The sequence below is a fragment of the Rhodnius prolixus genome, unplaced genomic scaffold (genome assembly GCF_049639745.1).
Source record: "Rhodnius prolixus isolate KJV_2025 unplaced genomic scaffold, Rpr scaffold_3, whole genome shotgun sequence".
NCBI classification, from domain to species: Eukaryota; Metazoa; Arthropoda; class Insecta; order Hemiptera; family Reduviidae; genus Rhodnius; species Rhodnius prolixus.
This window is the reverse complement of record NW_027411603.1, coordinates 2,827,847-2,839,933: the sequence shown is the minus strand read 5'-3', so window position 1 is coordinate 2,839,933 and position 12,087 is coordinate 2,827,847. Positions and strand designations below refer to the sequence as shown.

At 33.2% G+C, this 12,087-nt stretch overlaps 1 protein-coding gene across 1 annotated transcript; it reads left to right on the top strand.

Annotated features, from left to right (window-relative positions):
• Positions 1 to 592: 592 nt before the first annotated feature.
• Positions 593 to 11,934, top strand: LOC141453668 (endoplasmic reticulum aminopeptidase 2). The gene is made up of 18 exons (XM_074127148.1): positions 593 to 739; positions 2,322 to 2,498; positions 2,988 to 3,111; positions 3,258 to 3,437; positions 4,406 to 4,561; positions 4,659 to 4,777; positions 4,858 to 5,056; positions 7,145 to 7,301; positions 7,408 to 7,528; positions 8,826 to 8,907; positions 9,019 to 9,199; positions 9,313 to 9,523; positions 10,046 to 10,308; positions 10,413 to 10,603; positions 10,748 to 10,915; positions 11,035 to 11,184; positions 11,294 to 11,369; positions 11,649 to 11,934. The coding sequence occupies exons 2-18, from the start codon at positions 2,333 to 2,335 to the stop codon at positions 11,853 to 11,855; spliced, it is 2,751 nt and encodes a 916-aa protein (XP_073983249.1). The 5' UTR covers positions 593 to 739; positions 2,322 to 2,332; the 3' UTR covers positions 11,856 to 11,934.
• Positions 11,935 to 12,087: the final 153 nt, after the last annotated feature.

The following is a 12,087-nucleotide window of genomic DNA, read 5'->3' as shown; positions in this document are numbered from 1 at the left end:
GCCCTTATTATAATTCTCCCGGGATAATGTTACTTAAAAAAAGTCCTAGAACTATGGATGAGCAATAAGTGAGCTCAGTTTAAAGAAAATTGTCGGAGCGGTTTCGAGAAAAATCTTAGAAAAGAAAACCTGGAAAAATTGATTCCGAAACACGGCATTTGCGACTGTCTTTTGTCCTTTTTCATTTTGTGAAAGATCGCACCACACCATGAAATACTAAAATAGAGAAGGTTAAACAATCTAGCTGATACTTGTTAACTTAGAAAAGTTGTTTTTTTAGAACTTTATTCAAGCAATACTTGAAAATTTTCCTTATACCTAAGAAATTTTTTCAATGATTATTACCAGTTTGGAGAAAAATTGTGTAACCTTAAATTTTCTCACTGATTTATCTTCTTTTCAAAACAAATATTGCCAGAGCATTGGTAAGCTAACCAAAAAAAAAAGATGTGTTCTTTTGATATGACTACAAACAGCAACTTAGCGAATGTGATGTCCATAAATACAAGGGCAGATAATAGAGGATGCCTAGTTGAGATGATTGTCTGTGAATGGGGAGCGACTAGCTCGGCGGATGATTAGGCCAGTTGATATAGCAGGAAATATGTTATTGGTACGGACCTATCCCGCACATCTTTAGTCGCACATCTAGTTCAACTTCAGATACAAATAACTGTATTGCAATTTTTTATTCCTTTTATACTTTCATATCATCACTTTATTATTTGTTTGTTTATAAGTAAGTAACAGTTTTGTTTCCTATTTGTTCCGTATTATTAGAAATATTATTTACTCTGATTAGATCTTCTTTATCTGAGACATTTCCAATTAAGATTTTAAGTATTAATAAACTGTAATGCAATATTTTATAATAACTTAAAGCATTAATATATTATAAGCATTACTGAAGATTTCTCTTAAAAGTTTCGTGATGTCTTTGCTACACTAGTGAAACAATTCAAGTTAAACATATTTAGAAGGAGAATTAAACAAAATTAATAATTTTTTTCAATGAATAATTTTCATCATCATTTTACAGGGGGACTTATTTCATATAAAAGCACTTTAGTAGCTGAATTTAGGCTCAGTCAACCCGAATAGTGAAACGTATCATATACTTTGTCTTTCTATCAGTCCTCTGTATCCTATTAAGTGCCTTAAGACAGATGTATCATTTTATTCAGAATTAAATGTAGGACGCAGTTACCAAATTCGAAGAATATCGGCTGATCGATTACTTTATCGAATTACTGTAATGAATAGACTTTTCATAGGGAGGGCGGGTAGATTCATTGTGAAGTGATAAAAATGAAATATAACGCAAACGATCAGAGTTATTTTGTGAGTTGAAAATTTCTAGAATGGTAGTAATAGAGTCGTATGAATGTTCACTCGAGATTTTTGACTTAGCTATTTTTTGTATGTTTGCCCACAGCTGTCGAGATATATTTTCAAATTCACATCAGATCCCTAAGGAGACCTCTGAACATCGAAATTATCAGTATTATGGTCACAAAATACTGGCCAAGCGATTGTCTCATCAGACTCTTCGCTTTACAGGAACTTCGTGTGAAATTTAAATTTTTCCGTTTCTTGAGAGAATATATGCTTAAAGAGAATCACGGCATGTCATATAATTTTAATTTTTTTTGGTGATTGAAAAAAGTCGAAGTTTGTATTAAGGTATTTGTTAAATTCTCGTTTTCAGTTAAAGCCTCGATCTCAGTCATCACAAATAATAATTATTCATTTTCTAATTTTCATAATCGAATAATCGATTCGCTTACCAGGTATTGATGTACGAATTCAGTGTGCAAATCATTGATCTTTTTTTTCATAATCTCTTTAATCTAAGTAAAGTTATTACTGCAAAATAACACTGCGATTATAGCTGCCTATTCTCTACTTACAAAAACCTAACTTCTTACCTAGAGTACTACTACTCAGTAACTAAACTACGCACATACAAGGCTTCATTAAGGTCTTTTGCTCAATACTTTGAACGTTCGTACTTTGGATAATTCCGAAATAATTGTTCAACTACGCTGCTACTGCAATGCAAAATGTAAGTAGTTATAAAAGACAGTTAAAGCAAGAAGTTTTTTTTAGAAAACAAAAAATTAGGGTAGACAATCTCGGAACTACATCTTGGGCATAAAAACTTTGTATGCATGTATATCTTTGGCATAACGTACCAGACGCAGTGATCAAATTAAGCTGTATTATAATTTTAGTTTCGATTCAAGAAGAGAAAATTATATAATTGTTCTGCAACTCTAGCTAGGTAATTTTTAATTTATTTATTTCTAAATTTATACCAGGTTAACATTATATGGCGCACCAGCTGTTTGTACTGGCCTGCATAATATCGGTTGCATCATGTTTTTTTGAACAACCACCCACTACCATAGAACCAATTGGTTATCGAATCGATTTACATCCACATCCTGGTGAAGGCACTTATAAAGGACGTGTAAGAATTGATGTAGTCAACAGAGGTATACTAAAAACTTTATAATGACTAGTTTTCTTTATAATAGTTAACGAGGTGTGAATGGCCGGCAATCTACATAGCTCGTATTGCTTCAAAGAAATTCTTGAGAGATTTTGCTTATGGCGTAAAATGTTTTAAGTATGAGTTGCTTCAGCCTGAAAGTAGGTCGTTCAAGAATAAAGTAGTGAAAAGAATTCGTAAGTTAACCACCATGACTAGAGCCCGAAGAAGGTAAAGCTTCGCATTCACTGTTATAGTTCAGGTGAAGACTTTCATTATCAGCCGTTCAGGCCTTTCATAAACAATGAACATTAAAAAATAACTCGGAAGTAGACTTTTGGCGGAGATATAAAAACCAAATATTACAATTTTACTTTAATGTATGATTGTTTGTGGTTGCAAAAAGAAACCAACTAAATATATATTAGGGAAAAAAGACAAGATTTTATCAGATCTAAAATGATTTTTTGACGTGATGCGATATTTTTTTCAGGAACTGAACCAGCCACAGAGTTACAGTTAAATGCTAAAGAAGACATAAATATTGAAGAAAATAATGTAAAATTTATCCGCTTGGCTAATGCAGATTTATCGGATGAAGAATCTGACGAAGATATGTAAGTACTTATCTCATATCTCACAAACATCATGCTGTATTTTACATATTATTTGTTTGATAATTAGACCTCGATACTGAAAGGTAGACGAGGATTGACTAAGAAGAAGAAGAAGATAATTAGATTTTTTCTTTGTTTTTTTTCAGTCCAATTTCTGTCAGTTCTATTGAAAGAAAGGGTGACAGTGTGATATTTCATTGCTCTCAAAAATTGCAACGAGATGCCACTTATCAGTTGGATATTTATTTTAGTGGAAAGCTGAATAGCGAGAGTGACAGTCCGTTCTATGAGGGAACATACACTGATAAGGAAAGCGGAGATACTAGGTAATAATAAATTTAATTTAGTAATAGTGTGGGCCCTAAAAAAAAGAATAAAAAAGGAATCCCCAAAAAAGCTTGATCTGGTTGAGCCCAAAATCATTCAAGACCGTAATCTAGAGGCTAGCGCATCACCTTTGTTCTGACAGCTGTGAGGGCTTAAGCGGCATTGATCCACCATCATTGTAACAATTCTCTACCTTCGCCTTGCGTTATCGGTGCTCCCTCATTTAGTGTAAACTCGCTCTCGCAGTAAAAGCTCGTTACATGAAATGCTCTTACTAAAAACCGGCCCAATGTAGTAAAGATGAGCATGAGGTAGTCATGCCCAGGAATTGATAAGAAGTGCCGTAGTTGTTGTAGCCTTACGACTGTGCGCAAACCATTCTGACTTTTTTTTTTCGCCATTGCAAAAATGCATCTATCCGGCTGAATCAAACTCTCTGCTGACGTTGCCAGCCGCTTCCTCATTTCTTTTGATATCACAATGGCCCGGGGGATCCAGTGAACTCAATATGACCGTCAAATAAAAGTCAGTCTTAATGACCTGTTAAATTAATGATCAACATTGTTGTAATATCTGGGAACTACAGTTTCAATAGGTTCTGATAGCGACTGAGCCAGTAGCAACAATGGTAGATTGTTCAAGACATTCTCGGCAGCACAAGAGCACTTTTTGACAGTGCTCTTTTTTTTTGCACAGTCATAAATAATTCGACTTAGGCGCCACAGTAGCCGAGCAGTTAGAGGCGAGACCTGTAAAGCTAAAAATGTATTGTGGTACTGGATTTGATTCCTCGCCTTAGTCCTTGGATTTTATTTAATGGTTAATAAAAAAGATTTACAGTAAAATATGTTTGCTAGTCGCCTTCGTCCACGTCACCTAATTAGTAGTTTGGACGTAAAGCCCGCCTGGAAAAATATGCAATTACTTCACTTTACTTTTAATTCGACTTTCTTCTTCATCCTTGCAGATGGTTTGTCGTGTTGAGCCCAAGAATTGGTGAAGCTCATGAAATTTTCCCTTGTTTTGATCGACCATTTTTGAAATCATGGTTTGAGATCAGCGTTGCACACAAGAGAGAATATGTAGCGATTTCAAATATGCCAATTTTTGAACAATCAAATATGTGAGTAATCTTTTATTAAAAGAATGTTTGTTTACCAAACTGAATATCTGTCTTTATTATACACTATTTTTTTTTGTTTTCAATTTCACGACTTAAGGACTCGTGAAGGAGAATGGGTTCGAGATCAGTTTTCAAGGACTCCATTAATGACTGTGAACTCTTTGGGATTGTTTATATCTGATTTCAAGATGCCAGACGTAGAATATTTACAAACTGGTCTGAAACTTATTACTCACTTTTAAAGTTAAACTTTAAAGAAATAAAGACTAATTTTTTATAAACATAACGAATTACAGATGGAATCCGCATCGGCCTCTGGGGACGTCCAGACTTCGTCTCAACATTGAGCAAAGCACAACAGCTGTTACCGTCTGTCCTAGTATCTTTGGAATTATACCTTTCTCGTCCGTATCCATTGCCTCACTTGAACTTAATCGCACTACCTGGTTACGCTGAAGACAGGCCGAAAAACTCTTGGGGTTTACAATGGTTTAAGTAAGTGGTCTTCAGCTGATAATGTAGTTTAAATTAAAAGCCACACCTTATTTGATCTGTTGATTGGATCTGCAATGCTGAAAATACTGAATATTATTATTTTATTTTATTTTTTTAATCCCACTCTGATCAGGCTCGAATTTTCTTTCATCGTGTTCGAATCATAACGGTTTTGCTGGAAGTTGTTGACTCACCCTTTTACTTCTTTCGTATGGTTAATCAGTGACATCCATCATAAACGTGATGGCCACTAAGATAGGAAGAACTTTATTTTAAATCAGCGTTTCCCAACCTGTGGTACGCGAGTTGCTGATTGGTGGTACGCGAAAAATAATCAATAATGGCGGACATAAAAAAAAATAAATAATAAAAATATTGTAGAAACGTTTTTTCCTATAATTCATAAAAATTATTTTAATTAATAAATTAATTTAAAGTAAAGTTGTTAATATGTACAATAATGTTAGTCTGTCTCAAGGTACACGAGAAAATATTTAACAGGATTAAAATTGTCTTTCATGGAGTATTTTCCCAAAACCCGAAAGCACAAATGATAACTGGATTTCAAACCCCTTCTATAAAGAAAATTTAGGAAAAACTACATCATTATCAATAAAAGATAAAGAAAATTTAATAGAATTATCATGTGACAGAACTTAAATGATAACTATGTAAAGATCTGCTTAAAGAGACTGGATTGTAATGAGTAAGCTCTATCCAAGCAACATTAAATTTAATTGGTACTTACAGGTGGTTGAATGCTTAAAAGAAATAATTTAGAAGATTTTGGGCACAAATATAATAATCCTAAAGGAGAACTTTGTAAATTAATTAATAATTTTGAAGCGAAAAATATGTACGCAATTTTTAATTATTTAAAACCAGTTTTAAAACTAAGATGTTACATTTTTACAAAGTTTATAAAGTGAAAACTTTGGACTCCTTTGCAACAGATACATTGTGTCTCTATACAAATAAAGATGATAATAATAAAATTGCACACTCGGAATAACAAATATCACGAAACACAATCATTTTTACGAAGTAGTACAATTTAGCATGATGTACTACCAAGTGGTACGTGAGCCAGAAAAAGGTTGGGAAACGTTGTTTTAAATAATACAAAAATAAAGAAGATGCTACCAAACTATAATCAAATTGCTAGAAACATAGCGTTTGATGTCATGATCTAATAAATAACAGTTAAGTAAACTGTCAACACGAATTAGGAGATTAAAGACTTCGTCAATAAAAGAGATCAAAATGTCGCTAAGCAAGCTATTAATCCAATTATCGCACAGTTGAAAATTGATGCGCACAATATCAATAATAATTAGATAAATAACGAGAATAAAAAAAGGCAAATTTACAAGAGACTAAAATGGCTGCAACGATTTTGTTTTCTCATCTTTATTTAAACTCGTTACATTTACATAGATCTCCAAATTTATTATTTTGATTATTTTTCAGGGAAATTAATTGTTGGACAGTTCTGTACTTTTTATTGCGTTTCAGGATAATGTGTTGTTTTATTGCGTTTCAGGATAATGTGTTGTTTTATTGCGTTTCAGGATAATGTGTTGTTTTATTGCGTTTCAGGATAATGTGTTGTTTTATTGCGTTTCAGGATAATGTGTTGTTTTATTGCGTTTCAGGATAATGTGTTGTTTTATTGCGTTTCAGGATAATGTGTTGTTTTATTGCGTTTCAGGATAATGTGTTGTTTTATTGCGTTTCAGGATAATGTGTTGTTTTATTGCGTTTCAGGATAATGTGTTGTTTTATTGCGTTTCAGGATAATGTGTTGTTTTATTGCGTTTCAGGATAATGTGTTGTTTTATTGCGTTTCAGGATAATGTGTTGTTTTATTGCGTTTCAGGATAATGTGTTGTTTTAAAAAATGTTTGTGTTAAAAACAATGTTGCTACTACAAATATGTTGCTGGAAATGGGAAATTTAAAGAGAAAACGTGAGATTTATAATAATGAAAATTGGATTTGAAAATTTGTGTGGTAGTTAATACCAGAGCTTTTTCTGGGGGAGACATGAGGTGAATTTCCAGATCTCAATATCCCGATTTAATTCTAGGGAGAGCGATTTAATGAACAGCAATTCCTACTGGTTGACCCATCGTGTTGCTAAAGCGGCCGCAATGCAATGGTTAAGTCATTTAGCATCTCCAGTGAACGATACCTATGTTACTACAGGTCTGGCGAATTTTCTGGCCACGAATGTAGCACAACAGGTAAATAGTTTAAAAAGTAAAATAATGTAAATAAAATGCAGCCTACGAACTCCGATAATTCTGTTTCGATTTTTTAATCTTTTTTTTTTTTTATTTGTTAAAATAGCTGGAACCTTCCATGTATCAATGGAATTTGGGTAGTTTTCACACATTAGTGCTGGAATTGGGAAAACCTAGAAGCTATGGACTGGACAGCGAGCAGAAACGAACTCTGAAAGAAACTAGAGGTTATTTAAGCTTAAATATTCATAGATGTTCCATGTGAAATAAAATCTTTTTACCCTACCATGAGGAAAACTGGGTCCATCTGTGACCAATATAACCACCTAGATAATTGTAAAGCTTTCAGTTTAGTAAAATCGCAGAATGTCCCTGAAACGTAGGGCGATACTTAAAGCTTCTTTGCTAAAGATTTTGATAGCGACGACTCCTAAGATTTTATTTAATCTTGATGTGTAACCTTGATATAAGTACATCTGTAAATTTTATAAGTAAACTTTTTTTCGGGAAATACGATTAAAAAGACTTCTTCTGGGAGAGGAGTAATTCAATTCCCTCAAAAATACCACTCACAGAGGAGTAATTCAATTCCCTCAAAAGTACCATTCACAGAGGAGTAATTCAATTCCTTCAAAAGTACCATTTACAGAGGAGTAATTCAATTCCCTCAAAAGTACCATTCACAGAGAAGTAATTCAATTCCCTCAAAAGTACCATTCACAGAGGAGTAATTCAATTCCCTCAAAAGTACCATTCACAGAGGAGTAATTCAATTCCCTCAAAAGTACCATTCACAGAGTAGTAATTCAATTCCCTCAAAAGTACCATTCACAGAGTAGTAATTCAATTCCCTCAAAAGTACCATTCACAGAGGAGTAATTCAATTCCCTCAAAAGTACCATTCACAGAGTAGTAATTCAATTCCCTCAAAAGTACCATTCACAGAGAAGTAATTCAATTCCCTCAAAAGTACCATTCACAGAGGAGTAATTCAATTCCCTCAAAAGTACCATTCACAGAGGAGTAATTCAATTCCCTCAAAAGTACCATTCACAGAGGAGTAATTCAATTCCCTCAAAAGTACCATTCACAGAGGAGTAATTCAATTCCCTCAAAAGTACCATTTTACAGAGGAGTAATTCAATTCCCTCAAAAGTACCATTTTACAGAGGAGTAATTCAATTCCCTCAAAAGTACCATTCACAGAGGAGTAATTCAATTCCTTCAAAAGTACCATTTACAGAGGAGTAATTCAATTCCCTCAAAAGTACCATTTATTAGTTGGGTTTTATCAGTTGGGTACTGTTAAGGGGTTTAAATGTAACCATTACGGGTTGTTGAATAAGAACCTAAAGAAAATTCCTGGAATTTATCTGTGCATCATAAACAAGAGCCAAACCATGTTTAAATTTGCTTACATTTGACTGAGTTAAATAAATAGTACATTTAACGATTATAAACTTTTCTATTCTTTCAAAAACAATTTTGTTTGACTCTCCATCTGATGTATTATTTTAATTGCAGTATTTTTACTGATGCAAATGTTGGAAACGGTCTTTGGTGCGACGACATTTAAACAATCAATTCAAAATTTTCTCGCCAAAAAGTAAGCTGGTTTTTTTCCAAAGTATTTTCTCTTTTTTATCTTGGGAAATTTTCCGTGGTGGGGGGGGGGAAGAAATGACAATGTATAAATAATGTTTTACTCACTCTGTAGGGAATTTAAAGCTTACTCAGAAGATGATCTATGGCAGGTGATCACGGAACAAGCATGGGTTGATAAGAAATTATCACCAACAATAACATTGAGCGATGTTGTCTCACCTTGGTTAAATAGCCGGATACCATTGGTTACAGTTACAACGGATTATTCAACCAATATAACCACTTTTTCACAGGTTCGTTTAAAATATATATATTTTTTTAAAAAAAATTAATGTATACATAATATTAAAGAACCAAGAAAAACATGAATGAAATTCTTACATGTTCAATTTTTTCCCCATTTTAGGAGAAATTTATTGATAATTTAGAAAGTAGTTGGACCAAAGTGGTGAAGAAAGGTGGAGTGGACAAACCGAGTGGTTGGTGGCTTCCACTAGTTGTGGAGGAAAGCAAGAAAGAGGCTACAACTCTTGCGTGGCTATCGCCTGAACAGTATTCAATCACTTTCAACAATCTGTCAACCTCTGCATACCTTATTGTCAATCCTCAAAGCAAAGGTAACATTTGCATTTCAAAAAAATGTCACAAAAACTGAGTGTGCATCAAATGCTATTTGACCAAATTTACAGATTTTCAAGGAATCTCCCTTATGTTTTTTACTTTCTTTTCAGGAAATAAGATTGCTAGATTTCTCCCTGTGTAGTTAATATTTCAAGCTTGTAGAAAATCAACAAGCTGCTTTTAACCTCTTCTATGTACCTGAAAAAAAATCTTCTGTTTCCCAACATCAACTTTTTCTTTGTTGTTGAGGAAAACTAAACATTGGAAGAAAAAATTGTCATTTGTAATGTGAAAATAGCAATAAGGTAAAGCCATGAATTCCCAGAACTTTTAAGAAACTTGCCCGCTTCCTCCAAGAAACCTGGTCGCCTCCCTGAATTTGAATAGATCTGTTTTAGATGGATGTCTAACCATTCCCTTAAAGTATATTTTCATGATGAAAATAAAATAATGGAAACTTTTCCAACAACAACAACAACCACACATCTGATTGGAATTTTTTGGTGACATTTTTCCAGGGCCGTACTTAGTAAATTACGACAATGAAGGCTGGAAAAAGCTGGCTGCAGAAATGAAAAACTTTCCATTAACATATCGTGCCCAACTGTTGCACGATTCACTTACACTGGCACTTGCTGGATATTTAAGTACTGTAACCGCACTGGAAATCACAGCATCTTTAAAAACTGAACAAACCCCGGAAGTATGGCGTACATTTTATCCATTGGCCGAACGATTAAGAGATCGCTTTCAAGGAACGTCTGCGGCGGCTAAATTAGATGTAACTAAAATTATTAGAACAATATTTAGTTAGTGTAACTCATTGATGTCTTATCACTGTTTCATAATTACTTATTGTATAATTTTCTTCTTTTTTTTCCTAAGGCGTACCTTAAAGGACTATTAATACCTGTACTAGACGCCCTTGGTGAAGAAGATAAATCTTTGTGGAAGACTGAATTAAGGGTTAGAACAAGACATCTGCTTTGCCAGACAGGATTCACACCGTGTATAGATAATGCTAGAACTTTGTTTGCAACCTGGCTGAACGCTTCACATCCGGATGATGGAATCCCGTGAGTATGTTAGTCTTGGTACTTTAAAGCATTACTTATATTTTGTTGACTAGTTCTTTTTTCATTTTCTTTTACTACCAAAGATTATGCAGTTTATAAATTTTACGATTTTTAGTCACATTGTTTTGTTTATTTATTTTATAGAATAGCAAGCAGCCATTTATGTCCAGTAATGGCTTGGGGTAGCTATGATGAATGGCATTTTGCTTTGGATCGACTTTCTAACTTTCCAAGCAATCGTTCAAAAGCTGAAAGAACGTTTCTTCTGAAAACTGTTGCAGGATGTCCACGTGAAGCCAAGAAATATGAAACGTATGTTTCTAATTGATATTTAAAATAGTCCAGTAAATTGAAATTTAGTTTTTCTTTTATTTGCTCTCCTAGTTTATGAATTTAGATAATTCAATTTGCTTAAATTTATCTTATTTCAGCTTATTGGAAATTGCCTTTATGAATCGTAAAAATCAAGTATTCTCAGATGAAGATCGTTTTATAATATTGTCGGCTATTGCTGGTGAAAATATTGGTTACACAACACTGTTCAATTATTTGAAAAACAATTGGTTTGAACTGAAGAAAAGGCAAGAATTCTCTTAATTTTGTTTTTCAAGCACGCTATGAACACTCAAAGTAAAACAATTTTTTTAAAAATTTATTTAATGTTATTGACTCCTTTAATTTTGAACACAGAATGCAAGGAAATCTTTGGGACTATTTAATTCAAACTTCCATGGGCAACTTCAGAACTGAAGAAGGACTAAAAGAGGTTAGTGATCTTTATATTTATATTTTGAGTGGAGGAGCTTGGACAAAGAAAATTAAAAGAAAAGGAGAAAAAGTAATTACGGAAGAAAACATGACAAGGATTCGAAAAATTGTTTTGATATTAACTTGAAAATAATCGAATAAACTGTCGAATAATCGAGAATTGAAAAATCGATTTTTTTAGATTAAAAAAATCTGGCCTACCCTTGTTTTATATTATATTAATCTACTATTTTTTTTATTTTATTTTTTTCTTGGCACATCGGATAATGGAATGCAGGTAACAGAATTACTGAATGATAGAAAATCTGAAATGGGAACCGCTTTGAAAACAGCTGAAGACAGTATCAGCCGGGTTAGATCAAGAGTGAAATGGGCCAAAGAAAGCACACCGTGCGTAGAAGCATGGCTGACTGCAACTATGGAAGCTTCATGGACACCGCAACGCTTTAAATTTCAAGATGTTGTAGTTGTTTCGCATGGATAAACTATGACTTGTAATTATTTATTATTTGAATAAAAAAAAAAATTTACTTTTTATTTAATAAATTTAAAAAAAGTATTAATTTGAGTCTTCTATATGTTTGTGATCCTTTTTATTTTAGTTTTTAGTTATAAGCTTAATGGTTAAATGTTCTGCTTAACTTAAAAATAACTGGATTCTTTGAAATTAAATTCACAAATCGTAACATCATTAATCCTAAACCTTTGTCCTGCCT

What these genes read in the sequence shown, in the direction of transcription:
- LOC141453668 (XM_074127148.1), top strand. Translation starts at nt 2,333, where the DNA reads ATGGCGCACCAGCTGTTTGTACTGGCCTGCATAATATCGGTTGCATCA. An exon ending in TGGTTTGAACTGAAGAAAAG is followed by an intron (nt 11,185 to 11,293) that starts GCAAGAATTCTC and finishes TTTTGAACACAG; the next exon opens with AATGCAAGGAAATCTTTGGG. An exon ending in CTGAAGAAGGACTAAAAGAG is followed by an intron (nt 11,370 to 11,648) that starts GTTAGTGATCTT and finishes AATGGAATGCAG; the next exon opens with GTAACAGAATTACTGAATGA.